General features: G+C 40.0%; 1 protein-coding gene across 1 annotated transcript in view; it reads right to left on the bottom strand.

Annotated features, from left to right (window-relative positions):
• The window catches only part of CB1H4orf45 (chromosome B1 C4orf45 homolog), a 100116-nt gene that overhangs the window by 51818 nt on the left and 29573 nt on the right, over nt 1-18725 (bottom strand). The window contains exon 2 of the mRNA XM_043566519.1: nt 8193-8425. Coding sequence (XP_043422454.1) covers nt 8193-8425 — 233 coding nt within the window. The remainder of the gene's footprint in view (nt 1-8192; nt 8426-18725) is intronic.

Below are 18725 nucleotides of genomic sequence, written 5' to 3'. Positions count from 1 at the left end.
CACAAACATAGATTTGTCCTGAAAAGCATTATGAATGCTAGTTGCCCCATTTATTCTCAGAAAACAAATATCTGTTTTTTCCCCCCATACTTCTCCAGGGCTATAAACATTCTCCTTATTCATTCTATATTCAAGGTACTCAAAGATGTTCTTTTAAAACAAAACTAGAACTTGTTCTGTTGGAAGTTGTTAGGATTTGTGATGAGTAGCCATTCTGCTATCAGCCCTTTATCCAGAGTGGGTTGATGATTCCTACCACGGTCTGAAATCTGAGCGGATTCAACTATTCGCACTACAGAAAAGCTACATGAGAGTTTCCCAAGTCTCTCTTTGTGCTTAGTGCACGGTTTCTGATATATAATCAAGTGCCTGTTTTGCAACAGTTCTCACCCTTGGAGTTTTCTAATGTGTTGGCACTGCTGTTAATTCAAAGGCTAAGAAGTGTGCTTCTCCCAAGTTAATTGTCCAATTAGCTTTACAACACAGAATTGCACCAGACTTGGCAGCTCAGGCCGTATGAACAGTAACAGTATAACTCAGTTTCAGTACAAAAAAAAAAAAAAAACAAACAAAGATGGCAAATAGTTTTCAAATGACTATTGAATAAGCCAGGAGTAGAATAATTCTCAATCTAATGCACACTTAAAACGTCATTTCTTCCCTTCTGCAACTTAGTCTCTCGACAAAGACACTGCAGACGTGAAGCCATCTCAGCACCCATCCCCCATCACTTCCGGATAATCATCTTCACCATCCTAAGCAGTAGAAGTGGTGTTGCTGTTGTCAGTACAAAGTTCAGTAAAACCCATCTCAGACCTCAAGTTGCTTAAAGCCATTTGGAATTGTGGCCGGATTGTGCAGTCCTGTTGCTGACAAGAGCCACGCTAAAACTTCAACAACACAGAGAAAACTTTCCTGTGAGTTCTCCCACAACTAAGGGGGCTCACGTGAATTCCTAACAGCACTTACTTTCGGTGCCATTTTCTTGGTGCCCAAAGACAGAGATGGGACCACATAAGAGGGATCCCCTTATAGTTAATGAATCGTTGTCAGTTTGCTCAGCTAAGATTTCTTGATATCCTAGGTTCAGTCTTGGAAAAAGAAGAGATTACTCCAGATTGCTAGTCTTGTTTGCTATGCATTCTATGCATTTTTGTCAATACCACCGAGGTACTCTGGGAATGTTGTACCTGAATGGCAGGGGGAGCTATAATCCTAAATTGATAATAGTTAGATTAGACTAGAATTTCTCCCAAAGATCTTCAAAAGCCAGGATAAGTGCCAGATTTAGAAAACAGATGTCCTGGTATTTTAGCCACTTGTGCTGGGGAGATTAGATGGCGCCCAAATCTCAATTCGTTGACGATATAGTTAAAGGAGGCGGGCCTTCGAGTTAAACCACAGGTTTACTAGAACCCATTCTCATTTATATAGTCTTTTCTTAGCTTTGTATTTCTTTATCATCATCAAATGATATTTGTTGAAAACCAATGGTCTTTGCTTAATTGCTAACTTTAGGTAGTGTGATTTAAAAAAAAAAAATATGTTTACCACTAGACACATACTAGAGATGTTATGTCAGGCCCTACAAAGTTAGTAACCACCATGGGATATTTTAAGCCTTCTTTAATTAAGGAATAAGATCATCCCCTAGGCACTAAATTACAAAGTTCTTTTTCTTTCTTTTTTCACATTTCCACATCTTAACAAAAGATGTGAAAATTAAGATGTATTTATTTCCCGGTTCACCAGTGGTATCTATAAAGTCACCTCAACAGGAGAGAGAAAGCCCTGTGCCTGGTTGGGGCACCAGGTCAGCAGGGTTGGGGTGTCCAGTAAGATATAAAGTGGCAGTGTCCCTAGCTACCAACACAGATGCTTTCCATCCCATAAATGTTATTCCTCATGGAACTGCTTTGAACACAATACAGAATGCAAAGCAGTGATACATGCCTCCCTTATTGTTTTCATGGTCTGTTAGAGAAAGGGAACATTCAACATAAAATTTATTTTCCAGAAGTTCAGCTACAAGTAAGATGTTATAAGGAAACTAGTTCCTTCAGTTTATCTGAGGCATCCTATAAAGCCAAGTTTTGTAAAATGGGGAAAATATAACATCTATGTATAATGTATAAGGAGGTTAATGGTGTTAATACATTATTTTCAAGAAAAGGGAGGGTTATTTGGCCTCCCTCGTCAATGTTCCTCCTCCCTCACAGATGGTCAGCATGTGGCGCTCCCTCACAGAAGGCTTTCTGTGGTATCAGAAAATGCATGACTTTATACAGCACCTAAGGACGAAAGGTGTTAATGTAATTATTTTTATATTAAACCACAAACTGTTAGGATGCAAATAACTCTAGGAAGTATAAAGTGAGAGCTAAACACACACGCCCATCTGGAGCAGCAATCCAAAGAGGTGCCTAATTTTAGAAAAGCTATTTCCTGTTTTCCCTTTATAACTTGGTTAATAAAGGGAGCTTTATTATCTTTTTAAAAATCTTCTGTATTGATAATAACATCTGGAGATTAGGAGTGTGAGATCCTAGGAATTCTAATGAGACTGTTCGGATTTATCTAAATAAACCCAGAGGTAAATAAGAAATTTGATGTGAAAAACCCTCAGACATCCTGAAAGATGTAATTGGTGGTCTACATAGTGATCACCTCCACACCGGCAATTCTTTTTCCCAGGTGATTTTGAATATTTTCTAGCATACTGTTTCATGAAGGTGGACACTTTGGAAGAATGCATGGGGTTGGGCTAGCACAAGAAAGGAAGGGAAGGTTCACTAGGACCTCATTCTCTTCTCTTTTTTTTCCCACAATGCTGAAGATTGTATTTGATGATATGTTTTGAAGCACTACAAAGTGCTTATTAAATAGAAATTCAAAATTAAAAAAAAAACTCAAAAATATCAAGCTATTTCTCATTATATCAAATAGGTGGGTGATATCTACTCATAATTCATTTTAATATTGTAAATGAAGTCTGTGGGGTGCATATGGAGCAGAATGGAAAGCTGGGAGAAAATTGAGAGAACCATGAAGAAAGAATTCACACTCTATAAGAGAAGGCAGTTGGGATTGCCACCACCCAGACCCTGTCTTACAGAACAGCGACAACACAGATGTGCCCTTCACATGCTGGCTTCAAGTCGAAGGTTCTGACTCCATTTTCTGTCATTTCACCTCAGGTGGAATACAGTACTCCTGCTAAGTAAGTCCTTGAATTCATAGCCTGGGTTGAAATCCCAGCTCTACCAATTCCTAGCTGTGCAGCCACGGACAAGGAAACTCACCTGTCAGTACCTCAGTTTTCAACTGTAAAATGCAAGTAATTACAGAAGCCTCCTCACACAGCAAATACTCCAGCTCTTCCCACATTTACTTTCTCTAAATAAATTCACAAAGAGAAAATGTCTAATGAAGCCACCAATCTTGGATTGGTCTATTCGCAGCCAGCAAGAAACACAATGTCTCATCAAAAGTCTGTTCAAATATCCCTAAAACTGTCACAGAGAAGACTTCTATTTCATAACACTGGAATTTGTGGCAGTTAAAAATGAGGCAGAAGTCTCAAAGTCTTGAAGATTATACTTTTTATTATATTATACTGTATCACATATAAATATATTGATGGGCTTTTCTAGTTCTCTTTATTACTTCCTATAGACTTTCAAGTTGTTATGCTCCATGATATATTGGTTGTAATATATGTTATGATTAATTGGTTTAATATTGTCTTTGGGAATCACACTCTTGAAGAGTTAGTCGTCAAGTCCGGTATAACATTATTTCTGTGAGAAAAACCAAATGACTTAAATCCTTTGGTTATGAGGTCAGGGTGGGAGAAGAAAATGGCCATCAGAAAGCCAGCTGATACTATTGAGGTTTGGGTTAAAGAAAGACCAGGAGAGAGGAGACGTGCCCAGCTAAGAAGGAGTTAGAAATGCCCTTCAGTTTAGCACGGGGTTTGAAACCAAAAGAATTGTTTCAATCAATGATCTTCACATATTCTTGCAGAAATGACACATACATTTTGGCAGAGGCTAAATCCATTTTTTTTAAAAAGAAGAATGTACTGCTCTTCCATCTAAGATAATAGCGAAAGCAATGATCTTTGCTGGTTTATATACACATGCATTATGATGACATTGCATCGCATATAAAAGTGAGGAGGAAATACCTAAACATAAAAAAGATCCAGAAGAGAAACCCAATATTGTGATTTTTACTGACCTCTGTGATGTGGAGAAATTTTTCAGGTGTCACTCAGCCTGGAAGTTATTATCTTTCTACCCAAATCCAGATGATCTATAGAACCCTCCTAGTGCCCCAAATAGGAGAGACCATTGCCAGGTAGGAAGCAGCTGCCCCAGGCATTTTGCCAAGAGTCTAGTGGAGGTGCCTGAGTTTCCTTAGCTGCCAGTCTTCTCTAAACCTGGAGCAGTGGATTAGGAAGAGCAGCTGTTCAGGCTATAAACACCCACTAGGTGAAGGTTTGTGTTTCAAACCAAAATTCTGATCAATTGCAGTGAGAGACACTGAGGAGTCTCTGAAGATGGACTGAAATAAAGTGCCATCTTGATTGGGGTTATTATGGACAAGGATGGTGGAGCGATGTAGAAGGGGTCCATTGAAGACAAGGAACCAGAGAAAGAACAGGAGGTGCCTTGAGATGTTGCCCTAAATTACATCAAACTAAGGAATTACAACCACCTGGTGAGGAGGAAGGTGAGTTAGTGGCAGGGACTCTCATATACTGTTTGTAATTAGGAGCTCATTTTTATGAATGGAGTGTATGTGTTTGTAACAGCTGACATGTCAATTCACACCAAGTCATATTGACCAGAGGTAGCTGCCTGAAGCATTGGGTTGATGAGGAATCTAAGTCTGAGGCTAGACTCAAAAACGAATATAGCCATCTGCCTTGAATGTCGAGAGGCAGCCATGCCTGGGTGTGGAGGGGAGCATTAGCAGCCTTGATGACAAAGTCTAGGCCTTAACTGCTGGGTAAATTGCATAAATTATGGTTATTTGCTAATTATTATTATAAGTTATGGTTATTTGCTAATATGTACAGTTGACCCTTGGACAACATGGGTTTGAACAGCACAAGTCCACTTATGTGGAATTTTTTTGGATAAATACATTACAGTTCTATAAATGTATTTTCCCTTCCCTATGATTTTCTTAATAACACCTTTTTTTAGTTTTAGAATATAGTATATAATAAATATTCCAAATGTCATCATCATCATCAATTATTTTATATTATCCTTAAGGCTTCAGGTCAACAGGAGGCTGTTAGTAGTTAAGTTTTGGGGAATCAAAAAGTGTACACAGATTTTCAACAGTATGGGAGGTGGTCGGAACTCCTAACCCCTTCATTGTTCAAGGGCCAACTGTAGTCATCCTCAGTGAATCTTGTTTTCATTATGAAGTTCTGTGTCCGACGAATCCTCTAATATATGTTCAAGATTGTTATAAGACAGGTAAACCTTTGAAAACAATTCCCGCCAACAAGCCAGAGCCAAGAAAGTGCACCAATGATAAGCAGCAGCTCTTATGGCTTATGCCAAAGAAGACCAGCTTCTGAGTGTGTCACAAGTTGGAGAAAATCAATGTATGGTTCAGCCTCAATCTCACAGGGGTTAAGAAGACAGTGCTAACCAAACAGAGCAGTGATTTAAAGCTGTGTGTGAAGTATGAATGAAAGAAACAGAATAAATACCTTCCTGGAAGACTAGCTCGTGGCTGACATCTCTTTTGGATTCACAGCTTGCTTCAAAGTCCAAGGAATACATGAATACGCTTCATTTGAATAGACAAATGTGTTCTTAATTTAAAGATAAAGAAGGAAGGGAAGCTATCTACACACTCAAGACGGGCAGACAGATTGAGGGCTGTATACGAGAGCAAGGTGTCACTGAAAGAGAGGCAAAAAGGCAACCAAAGTTATGGACTTCATTCCAACAAGCTACCTTGCTTGCTCTTCTCCCTGGTGGCCAGTTTTGATATTTAATCAAATGTCTGGTCTTCATCTTTCTTGCTTAAGCGAATAGGACACAGTTTAAGAACTGAGCATTTGTTCTGTTTAAATGACACTGAGTAACATTAAATGCAACAACCACAGTACTGAGAGCTGACGTTTGTCTGTCAACCACTTGCCAGGCATCATGGTGTATTCTTGTGTTCTCATTATGTAATCCTCACAACAAAACAAAAATACTATTAAATACATAGAGTACTTGATACGTGCAAGGCACTGTTCCCAGCACTTTGAAAATATTAACTTGCTTAACGTTTACAACAGCCCAGTAAGGTAAATACTAAGATGCATAACGAAGACCTAGAAGAACAGAGGTTAAGGAACTTGCCCAAGGGCACTCACAGCTAGTAAGCAGCAGAACTACATTAGGATCAGGTGATCTTACGACGCGGGCACTCACTCCACCCACTGCCATGTGGAAGAGAAGGGAGCAGAGACATAAAGGTGAACTCGCTAGCTCAGGGTCACAGAGCTAAACCTAAGTCAGAGTCAGGATTTGAATCCAGGGTCCATCTGACTTCAAAGACTGAGCTCCCAACCACTTTCCTGTACTGCCGTATGTTGGGACAGAAAAAGGTTTTTCTTTTGTTAGCCGGTACAATGTAATGCTGTACCATATTGCCTTAAGCATTTGAGAAATTCCAGTTATTTCATGACTGATACATGTTCAGTCTCCAGATAATGCAAAGGCCTGCCTGGGGAAAAAGTCTGAATTCTCAGATTTTTCTTCTAAAGTCACCTGGGTTCTCTCTTGTTTCAGAGGAGACTGTATGGGCTCGTGCCTATATACACAACACCAAATGGAAATAAGACAAGATTTCTAAGCACCCTTTGGCTAATTACCCTGGCTTATTTGATACAAGGTCATTATCAACACAGTGCCTTTTAAAGATCTGGGACTCTCTAGGCTTGTGGATGATGTCCAGCACAGGCTTCTTTTAATACCACCCACTCATAATGCAGTGCTAGGATGGGAGAAGTACGTGTGAATGTCGCGGCAGAAGTGTGAATCTGAATGCATTCCAAAGCCAAACACAAATGCTTTTGGATTATGCACAGCTTCCTTTTCTTCACGCCTTTCCTCTCATGTATTAAAGGAACTAAAAGAGAATGATAGCAAGTCCATTTATTCACACATTTATTTTCCTGAAAAACTCAAATCCCATTATTTCTCAATGACAAATCAAGAACATGACATTTTTTCTTTTTTTTTTTTTTCAATATATGAAGTTTATTGTCAAATTGGTTTCCATACAACACCCAGTGCTCATCCCAAAAGGTGCCCTCCTCAATACCCATCACCCACCCTCTCCTCCCTCCCACCCCCCCATCAACCCTCAGTTTGTTCTCAGTTTTTAACATTCTCTTATGCTTTGGCTCTCTCCCACTCTAACCTCTTTTTTTCTTTTTTTTTTCCTTCCCCTCCCCCATGGGTTCCTGTTAAGTTTCTCAGGATCCACATAAGAGTGAAACCATATGGTATCTGTCTTTCTCTGTATGGCTTATTTCACTTAGCATCACACTCTCCAGTTCCATCCACGTTGCTACAAAAGGCCATATTTCATTTTTTCTCATTGCCACGTAATATTCCATTGTGTATATAAACCACAATTTCTTTATCCATTCATCAGTTGATGGACATTTAGGCTCTTTCCATAATTTGGCTATTGTTGAGAGTGCTGCTATGAACATTGGGGTACAAGTGGCCCTATGCATCAGTACTCCTGTATCCCTTGGATAAATTCCTAGCAGTGCTATTGCTGGGTCATAGGGTAGGTCTATTTTTAATTTTCTAAGGAACCTCCACACTGCTTTCCAGAGTGGCTGCACCAATTTGCATTCCCACCAACAGTGCAAGAGGGTTCCCGTTTCTCCACATCCTCTCCAGCATCTATAGTCTCCTGATTTGTTCATTTTGGCCACTCTGACTGGCGTGAGGTGATACCTGAGTGTGGTTTTGATTTGTATTTCCCTGATAAGGAGCAACGCTGAACATCTTTTCATGTGCCTGTTGGCCATCCAGATGTCTTCTTTAGAGAAGTGTCTATTCAGAACATGACATTTTCTATGGAAGGATCCTCAGAAAGGATTCAAATCAGAAACAACATGCTATGAAGAGCATATTTAAGAGCAATACCTTGATGTGAAAGCCAGTCCAAAGCCTTGTTTGGTTGATAAAATCATACTCTGGTATTCCCCAACCAATTTCACCAACATACTCATATTTATATTTTGCCGGTAAGCATCTGTTTGAGGCAGGCCTCCATAAATATCTGAGATCTCCAGTCTTTTCTAATGCTGGGCGCTTTTCTCCTATATAGGAAGTGTGCTGATGAATTTTTGGTAGATGATCCTTTATATAATCTGGGCCTTAAAAAGACAGAAAGACTTTTTTTAAAAACTCTATACTTTATTCTAAAATGCATTTGTCATTTTAAATGGTGAACATAATAATACTAATGATTATATGATACTTATTAGGTTCTGGGTGCTATTACAAGCCTTTTAGATACATTAATCCATTAATCCTTATAATAACCAAATGAGATAGGTAGTAGTGTTTTCTCCAATTTTTAGCAAAGGTGGGGGGAATGAAGCAAAGAAAGATTGATTACTTTTCTAGAGTCACAACTAACAAGCTCTTCATTGCCAGACAGGCTGTCTCACAGTTGGGTTCTTATTTACCCCCCATCCACTGCTTTTTTTTAGAACTAATTTAATCCAGATGTATCTTTATTTTTTTATTTTTTTTTAATTTTTATTCATTTTTTAAGAGAGAGAGAAAGAAAGAGATAGAGACAGAGCATGAGCAGGGGAGGGGGAAAGAAGGAGGGAGACACAGAATCCAAAGCAGCCTCCAGGCTCTGAGCTGTCAGCACAGAGCCCCATGTGGGGCTTAAACTCACGAACCACAAGATCATAACCGGAGCCGAAGCTGGACACTTAACCAACTGTACCACCTAGATGCCCCCAATCCAGACATATCACTTGTGCCACACTTGCGGGATGTAGGCCTTCAGACATTGGGGTGTCTGATCTAAACAGATAAAATCTTGAAATGAGAATTAGGAAATTTCCCAAATGTATCAGAAGCAACTGGAAAGTAGAGAAGACTCTCAGATGAGAAGAGCAGCTTATAACGGACGATGACCAAAGGCAGAGACACTTAACAAATATTGGTATATTATTTTATTTTTAAAATGTTTATTTTTGAGAGAGACAGAGTGTGAGCAGGGGCAGGACAGAGAGAGAGGGAGACACAGAATCTGAAGCAGGCTCCAGGCTAGCAGCAAAAAGCTCGACGTGAGGCTCACACCCACGAACCGGCAAGATCATGACCTGAGCCGAAGTCAGCCACTTAACTGGATGAGCCACCCGGGTGCCCCTAAATATTGGTATTTTAAATATAAGACAGTGAACAAAAAGAAATCCATGAATTGTGGAAGTGGGTAAAATACACCAAAATATGAGAAGGTCTGGAAAGGATCACTTAAATGAACCTGGTATTGAAAGTTGAGGATGTGAAACATAAAGGGGAGCAAAGATCTATGGGAAGAATGGTACTGATTTAAAGTAGAAAGTAAGGGGCTGGCCAGGAGGAGTTTCAGAAGTCCCAGAACCCACATTGCTGCAGGATCATATGGACAAATTAGGGACACAAACAAAAAACTCCATTCCTGTTGCCAGAAGTCGACCAAAGACGTTGGAGGCAGAAGCTATGTTGTGGTTGTGATGTCAACTGGGCCCCTCTTGGCCCTGTGACTCCTCTCATTTGGCTCTTGGGTCAGGGGGCTCAGTGTTTGCAGAGTTTATGGGTGGGCCGGGGCTTTGACCAGGTACTCGGAAGGAATGGTCAATGTGCTAACAAGTCTGTGCTTAGAGAAGTCGTCTAAACTTTCCAAGGTAGTGGGAAACGTGAAACTGCTCATCAGATGCATGATTTTGGCAGATGTTTTCACAGCCTCCTAATCAACATCACTCCCCATGGTGCGCTGAGTACTCACTGTGGCTAATTTCCCTTGACAGATACATGGTGGCTTCACTTTTATTCATGTCAGGTTTTCACTCAGGTATAACTATTTTGGTAAAGAATAGAATGGCCAGAGCATAGAAAACCATTTTCTTTCTCAATGTGACAGGTGTTGTGGTCTTACCTACAAAACTCCTGTCAGAAGGAATTTGTGCAGCAGGCTCCTCTGAACAGGATGAAATACAGAAGAATGGGGGTTAGTCTTGCTGAAGCTTCTATGCACACTAAGGCCACCGTTTTCCCAAATGTGTCATCAAATGCCACTTCCTTGAGTGCACGATGAAAATATATGTGTGTGGGGTGGGGGTGCTTTATAGTCAAAGACTTTGGGGAACACCGCTTGCTACTTTTGCCTTTTAGTTGCCCACAGCACATGAAGGCTTATTAAAAGTTCTGAGAAGTCCTACGGTAACTAAACCTGTTTACACTTAGGTGACCCAGTGTTTCCCAAACTTATTTAAGCATGGGTCTCTGTCAGTGCAGAGCCCAAGGTGGGGCTTGATCTCACAAACTGTGACATCACGGCCTGAGTGAGAATCAAGAGTTGGACGCTGAACTAAGCTGTCCCTGCGATTAATTTTTAAAAAGAGCCGTTACTTGAGAGCTGAATCAAAAGCACTCGGTTTTAGATAGTGTCATGGAAGGTGCACATACTCTACAAACCAAGAATATGTTTATGTGGGGGTGGGGGGGGAGGGGCAGGGAGCTCCAATCAGGGTTCTCTGCGGCTTTAGTCAAGTCACTGGACTTTTCTCAACTCCTGTTTCCTCTTTCGTGCTTTAGAAATAGCATGATGCAATATTCACAGCACAGGAGAGTCCTGGGAAGACCCTGCCCTGGCCACCTAACTGACTCAGGTATCTGCCTTATGAGGCCGAGGCAGCTGGATGCCAGAGGCCAAGCTAGGCCCCCATTTCCAGCAGATCCCCTCTAGCCATCCCGATGTTTACCTTACCAGAAAGCAAAAGATCCACATATCACTACCTAAACAGCAACACGCAGAAATGTGCTTTCCTTAATGAGACAGTTCCACAGGTGTTTGGCTTTAAATGACACACTTTTGTTTTTCCAAACCTCTTCCTCCAGGGCCTAGCCTCTATGCTGGTTCTGATTCCCTGCTTAAGAGTAACACTTGCAACTCACATGCAACCCATTGTCTCTTTAGTTTTCCTTTAACAATTATCATCTCTGTTCAGCTATCGTTGCTACATTTCTTAGGATGTTTCTAGTTTTTTTTCATCATATGGAAGCTTTCCTCCATCTTTCATCCTCTTCCCCAAACTCCAGTGCTCATTTGCCAATAGTGACGGCAGCTCCTGGGTTAGTAAGTCTCTCACCTGCCCACCTTCTTTAAAGTTCTCTTTTGCGTCTGAAGACTTGTCTAGTGGGACAACTAGCAGCTATAGCGCTTACACAGAGCTGCCCAACTTCTGTCAGTCAGTCCTAACTCTTCCTCCCCCGTGAGAGCCACATTGTGATGGGAGATGTACTTCCATTAAAACCTGTACCAGGCTTCGGGGCTCCACGTTTCTTATTCGTCCTGCCCTGGAAAAACTGTATGCCCTTTCCCTCTCCCCTCTACATGTGCCCAACAGTACTTGCTTATTTGTACTGAAATTCTAAAGTTACAGTTAAGGATATGGTTTTGAAGCTAAACTACTGTAGGTTCAAATCCTGGCTTTGTCTGAAACTGGCCTTTTTTTTTTTCTTTTTTTTAAATTTACATCCAAGTTAGTTAGCATATAATGCAACAATGATCTCAGGAGTAGATTCCTTAGTGCCCCTTACCCATTTAGCCCATCCCCCCTCCCACACCCCCTCCAGTAACCCTCTGTTTGTCCTCATATTTAAGAGTCTCTTCTGTTTTGTCCCCCTCCCTGTTTTTATATTCTTTTTGCTTGCCTTCCGTTGTGTTCATCTGGTCTGTGTCTTAAAGTCCTCATATGAGTGAAGTCATTATGATATTTGTCTTTCTCTGGCTGGCAAATTTTGCTTAGCATAATACCCTCTAGTTCCATCCACGTAGTTGCAAATGGCAAGATTTCATTCTTTTTGATTGCTGAGTAATACTCCATTGTATATATATACCACATCTTCTTTATCCATTCATCCATCGATGGATATTTGGGCTCTTTCCATACTTTGGCTATTGTTGATAGTGCTGCTGTAAACATTGGGGTGCATGTGCCCCTTCGAAACAGCATACCTGTATCCCTTGGATAAATACCTAGTGGTACAATTGCTGGGTCATAGGGTAGTTCTATTTTTAATTTTTTGAGGAACCTCCATACTGTTTTCCAGAGTGGCTGCACCAGCTTGCATTCCCACCAGCAATGCAAAAGAGATCCTCTTTCTCCGTATCCTCGTCAACATCTGTTGTTGTCTGAGTTGTTAATGTTAGCCATTCTGACAGGTGTGAGGTGGTTTCTCATTGTGGTTTTGATTTGCATTTCCCTGATGATGAGTGACGTTGAGCATTTTTTCATGTGTCAGTTGGCCATCTGGATGTCTTCTTTGGAGAAATGTCTATTCGTGTCTTTTTAAGGCTGGCCTTTTGACCCAGGGAAAGTTATTCAGCCTCTGAGTTTTAGGCCTCTCCTCTATAAAATGAGAATATTGATGCCCTCCTATATTGTAGCCATGTTGGATGGAGAGGAGAGAATCAATTTTATTTAAAGAATTGCTTATCTGAGAATGTGGCATATAGTATATAGCTAATATTATTATTGTCTTTTGTTTTTATTTGATGTTTTCTCTTATTACATTCCTTTAAAACATATTTTAGGAGCTTTCACTGATAAATGATTTATTCCTTATTGTGATTAAGTTCCAGTTCCTTTCCTGAGAGCTCATCTAGATCAGGGGTTGGCAAACTTTTCTTATAAAGACCAAGAGAGTAAATAGTTTTGGCTTTGTGGGGAATACGGTCACTAACTACCCAGCTGTCCCACTGTAGGGCAAAAGCATCAGTAGACAATTTGTAAACAAACAAGCATGGCTGTGTTCCAATAAAACTTTATTTATGAACATTGAAATTGTAAGCTCATGTAATTCTCACATGTAACAGAATATTCTTCTTCTTTTGCTTTTTCCTACTTGAAAATCTAAAAGCCATTCTTTGTTCACCAGCCCTACAAAAACAGGTGGCAGGACAAATTTGATCCAGGAGCCAAGGTTGGCTGACCTCTGCTCTAGATGGTGGGAAGATGGTGGACACTAAGGAAGCAGATTGCCACAAAGGCTGGAAATAGCACAGATAGGCGAATCTGTGAGGTTTTCCAATAAACTTCATCTGTTTAAGCCAACGCTTGAAAAGGACCAGCTATAGCATGTGTCAGTAGAAAAAGAGAAAATTCCATCTCTGAGGCAAATGTCTCTTTCTGACCTCTCTCCTGCATTTACAGTGTTTCCTTTAATTAATCAACTCATCCATTCATTTATTCTTTCACTTATTAAGCAAGTATTTATTGATCCATATGCAAGTGAGCAAAGCAAACCCCCTGCCTTCATGGGCCTTGCATTTCCTTTGAGAGGCCAGCAATACAAGTAAACACTCATTCATTATCTTTCATTTGGCTTATCACTATAACGTCCTAACTAGTCTTAGCTCTAGTTTCTATCCTTTCCAATCCATCCTCCACACAGCTGCTTAAAGTGAACCAAAACTCAACTAAAATAAATACCTCCTCTCCTAAACAACACATGAAGTGGTTTTCTGTGGTGCTTATACTTTTTTCCATCCAGCTTTCTTAGGATTGCTGATTAGTGTCTTCATAATCTGACCTTAGCTACTTATTCTTACATGCCTTCACTTTTTTCCTTATCAAAATTCATCTTTCAAGGCATATTATAAGTGATGCTTTTCTAGAAAACACCCCTAATCCCCCCAAGTCAAAATTAGACACTCACATGCTACTTTTACAGTAGTTTCTTTTAATTTCACCTTCCTTTTTATATCATATTTATTGGATCTTCTCTATTTAAAAAATTTTTTTAATGTTTATTTACTTTTAAGACAGAGAGAGACAGAGTATGAGCAGGTGAGGGGCAGAGACAGAGGAAGACACAGAATCTGAAGCAGGTTCCAGGCTCTGAGCTGTCAGCAGAGAGCCTGACATGGGGCTTGAACCCACAAACTGTGAGATAATGACCTGAGCCAAAGTCAGATGCTTACCCAACTGAGCCACCAAGGCGCCCCTAATTTTCTCTATTTTTAAGCTCCTAGAGGGTAAAGGTTATGTCTATAAACCCTTTTCCAAAAGGTTCTTTAATTGAAATATATTTCATATATAACGTTGTGTAAATTTAAAGTGTACAACATGTTGATTTGATATATGTATTGTAATATGATTGCCATTATAGTGATAATTAGCATGTCTATCCTGTCACATAATTAAAATTTCTTTTTCAAATGTTTATTTATTTTTGAGAGAGAGAGAGAGCAAGCAGGGAGGGGCAGAGAGAGAGAGGAGAGAGAGAATCTCAAGCAGTCTCTACACTATCAGCACAGAGCCTGATGTAGGGCTCGAACTCATGAACCGTGAGATCATGACCTGAGCCGAATCAAGAGTCAGTCATTTAACCAATTAAGCCAACCAGGTGCCCACAAAATTTATTTTTAATGGTTGGAATAATTAATATTTAGTCAATTGGAAAGTTTGATAAAATAATAGAGTATCATTGTCTATATTTACTATGCTGTGCATTTTATCTCTAGGACTTAATTACTACTCTTTGGAAATTTGTACCTTTAAACATCTCTCTGCCCCACCCCCAACCTCCAGGCCCTGGTAAGCACCATTTTACTTTATGTTTTCACAAGTCTGACCTTTTTGGATTCCACATAAGTGATATCATATAGTATTTGTCTTTCTCTGTCTGACTTATTTCACTTAGCACGATGTCCTCAAGTTCCATCCATATTGTTGCAAATGGCAAGATGGCCTTCTTTCTCATAGCTGAATTATGTTCCATTGTATATATGTATTATGTCTGTAAAGTCTTAATTGCCAGCACAGTCCTCAAACATAGTTGGTCCTCAAGAAATACGTGTTGAATGCTGAAGTGAATGGTTTGTCAAATAAATGAATTTAAAAATTCCATCGTAAGGGGTGTCTGGTTGGCTCAGTGAGAAAAGTGTGTGACTCTTGATCTATGGGTCATGAGTTCAAGCCCCATGTGGGGTGTAGAGATTACTTAAAATAAATAAATGAACCTTAAAAAAATTCCATCAAAAGACAGGAGGCATATAAACTCATATTAAAGGTGAAGCAAGCACTTCTTTAAGTATCTAAAGAGCAACTTACTTTCTAGAACTGCCTCAAATCCTCCTATTTTGGATTTTATGATATGACACTTAAGAGTAAGGTCAGAGTAAGAATGGCTTTTCACAACATTTATTTTTAGTAGTTAGAGGCAGAGAGAAGGATGAGAGCTCATAGTAATATGACTTCATTCTATAATATTGCCTCATGAGGCCAATTCTCCACTTCCAGTGACCAAGATGAAGCATTCTAGGGAAATAAATTGAAAGGAATCAAGTGGTTCATGGAAATGAGTGTTTTAATAAGTATGTTTGGAAACTGTTGACAATATGGGCATAAATTTGCCATTACAGATGCGCTATGCAGAAAAGCTGGGCTTATTGGAGACTCAAGGCAAGGCAGAGGTCAGAGGAGACAGTGGGACTGTGAAACTATGAAATGAACTCTTCTGGACACATCTGACATATGCATGTAGGGGCAAAGAGACAGGAGACAATGCTAGAAATCACTTTGTGCCACTGTTAATGTGAATAGGACTCTCCAGTTCCAACAATTACCAAGAATGGATCCATGGACTGGAAAAATTTTAAGTGCTTTATCTCAATCCCATTGGTGCAATTATGCATTGGGTCTAACCATTAAATGGACTGAAAAGATCAAGTTTGTCAGATTTCTGAAAGAGCCAAATAAACATCAGACAGAAACATCCTTGCTACATACATTTGTTCTTCACTCAAACAATAAACCTCCTGCAGATAATCTGAAAACATTAAGGACAGCCTCCAATAAACTCAAACTGCCTCCAATAAATCCATGGGATTATTATGTCAGTAAGGAAACTTATATGATAATTACATATAAAATTATAAATTGGAATTTAGGGTTATGACAAATTAGAGATTTCACCGGATACTTAATGCACAGTTCAACCAATGGTTGAACTAATATTGATGGCACTCTACTGAGTGCCCGGAGCTGGGTCAGAGTAAAGAAAGATTAATAAGACATGACCTCTGTTTTTCTGGTTTTTCATATGCCGTAGACTGAATGACTGTGTACCCCTCCAAATTCATGTTATCTCCCAAGACCCAATGCGATGAGTTTCCTTCCCATAGGAAGTTGGGCCTATGGGAGGTGATTAGGTCATGAGGGTGGAGCTCTCATGAGTGGATTTGGTACCTCATAAGAGACCCCAGAGAGCTCTCTCGCCCCTTCTGCCCTTTGAGGTTACAGCAAAAAACACGGCCATCTATGGACCAGGAAGTGGGCGCTCACCAGACACTCAATCTACTCTCACCAGGTGCCTTGATCTTGGACTTCCCAGCCTCCAGAGCTGGGAGACAGAAATTTCTGTTGTTAATAAGTCACCCAAGGCTACGATATTCTATTATTGTAGCTCCAAATGCACTGACACCATACAATCTAAAGAAGACCATGCTCATCTCCTCCAGGAAACATTGTCTGCTCTCATGACAGACACTGTTATTCACTGAAACTTTAAAATGCAGTTTGATCTACGTTTCATGTGCCTGCTTAGGTTTCCTACTTTTTTCATGAATTGTGTCTTGTTTCTCTGCTTGTCAAGCCAGCCCGTGTTAGTTCCTTTTAAAGACCTGAACTGCCTTTTGTTCGCTTTGTAACTTCCACAGCATTCTGGGCAGTGCAATACACAATGCAAACACGGTGTAATTTTTATTGGAAGGATGACTACTTTACCATTAAAGTTGCTGTTATAATCCAAACTTATAAAATTCCACATTCTTCCCAGTGACTGCAGAAAGATGGCAGGATCGAAAGTTTTTCAAACATCTGTGGACTTTTACTTGGAAAATAGAACTGATAGACTCATTCTGACAAAACTTTGCAGCCAGGTGATTCTCCACAATATAAGTAGATAATAATAAATAGGTTTCGTTGTTTTGTTTTATTTATTTCGAGAGATTGTGTGCAATCGAGCAGGGAAGGAGAGAGACAGAGAGAGGGAGAGAATCCCAAGCAGGCTCCATGGTGTCAGCATAGAGCCCATTGTGGGACTCAACCTCATGAATCTTGAGATCATGACCTGAGCTGAAATCAAGAGTCGGACATTTAACCAACTGAGCCACCGAGGTGTCCCTGTTTTGGTTTTTATCTTGGGAACTTTTGTAGTATACACATGCATAAAATAGTCAACTGTATTATAAGGAACTTTTACCGTTCGTGGAAACAGGCTCTCGATGTCCGTCTGAAGAAGAATATTTAAAATATTTACATATGTAGTACTAATAAAAACTCATTAGGGTACTGTAAATAACAGGAAGTCCTTGGCAAATGGATTAAATAAGAAGGAAAATTATTATGTCATATAATAAGGTCTTCTGTGATATGAGGATTCTATGGTTGCTTAATCCAGTAGTTCTGTGATGTCTTCAGAAATGCAGGTTCTTTCCATGTGTGCGTTCTGCATCCTCAGTGTACCAGGTTGCCTTCAGGCAAGCTCCCCTTGAGGTTCCAGCGAGGCTATCAGTTCCAGGTATCATATGCAGATACCATAATGCCCATGAGGGGGGGTATGTGTTTCATCAGTGGAGAAGCCTTTCCTAGAAAACCCCAGATGAATTGCTTTCTCATTTCATTGGCCAGGATTGAGTCATTCATCTCTTCTCAAAACCAAGCACTGGCAAGAGGATTGAGATTTCAGTGACTAGCTTAGATGAGTCAGGGTTTAACCCTGAGTCATGGGAGGCGACTATAGACACCCAAACAAAATGGAGTCTTTCTAGAAAGGAAGAGGGTATACTGACCTCTGCGTTATCTGCTACAAAGCATACAGGGAAATGTCCCTCAGAGGAAAAAAAAAAAAAAAAAGAAAAGAAAGAAAAGAAATCCACTCATACAACACACACATTTATGTAATGTAACTATTCACTGCTTTGCAATCAACTTTTAAGACACCGTCAATCATTTACAGTTTACCCTCCTTTGGTTCTTGGTCATGTGATAAATTATAATCTGTTTCAGTGTTTATGCTCTCATACTTGAAGATATAGCTTTACACTGAAATGATACAAAGAAATGGAGGCAAGCCATAGGCTCCATCAAAACTATTCTTCTTTTTTTTAAATTTAAAATTATTATTTTATTATTTTATTTTTTTTAAGAGAGAGACAGCTGGGGAGGGGCAGAGGGTGAGGGAGAGAGAGAGTATCCTAAGCAGGCTCTGCACCCAGTGCAGACCCTGACACGGGGCTCGATCCCACAACCATGGGATCGTGACCTGAGCTGAAATCAAGAATTGGACCCTTAACTGACTGAGTCACCCAGGTGCCCCAGAACTCATTTTCCTAAAATGTGAGGGAGAGAGAGCAGTTGTTAACTTCTATTTAAATCCTTTGAG

The sequence above is a fragment of the Prionailurus bengalensis genome, chromosome B1, assembly GCF_016509475.1.
Source record: "Prionailurus bengalensis isolate Pbe53 chromosome B1, Fcat_Pben_1.1_paternal_pri, whole genome shotgun sequence".
NCBI classification, from domain to species: Eukaryota; Metazoa; Chordata; class Mammalia; order Carnivora; family Felidae; genus Prionailurus; species Prionailurus bengalensis.
Note: the sequence above shows the minus strand (reverse complement) of the source record. Positions and strands in the feature narration are given on the sequence as shown.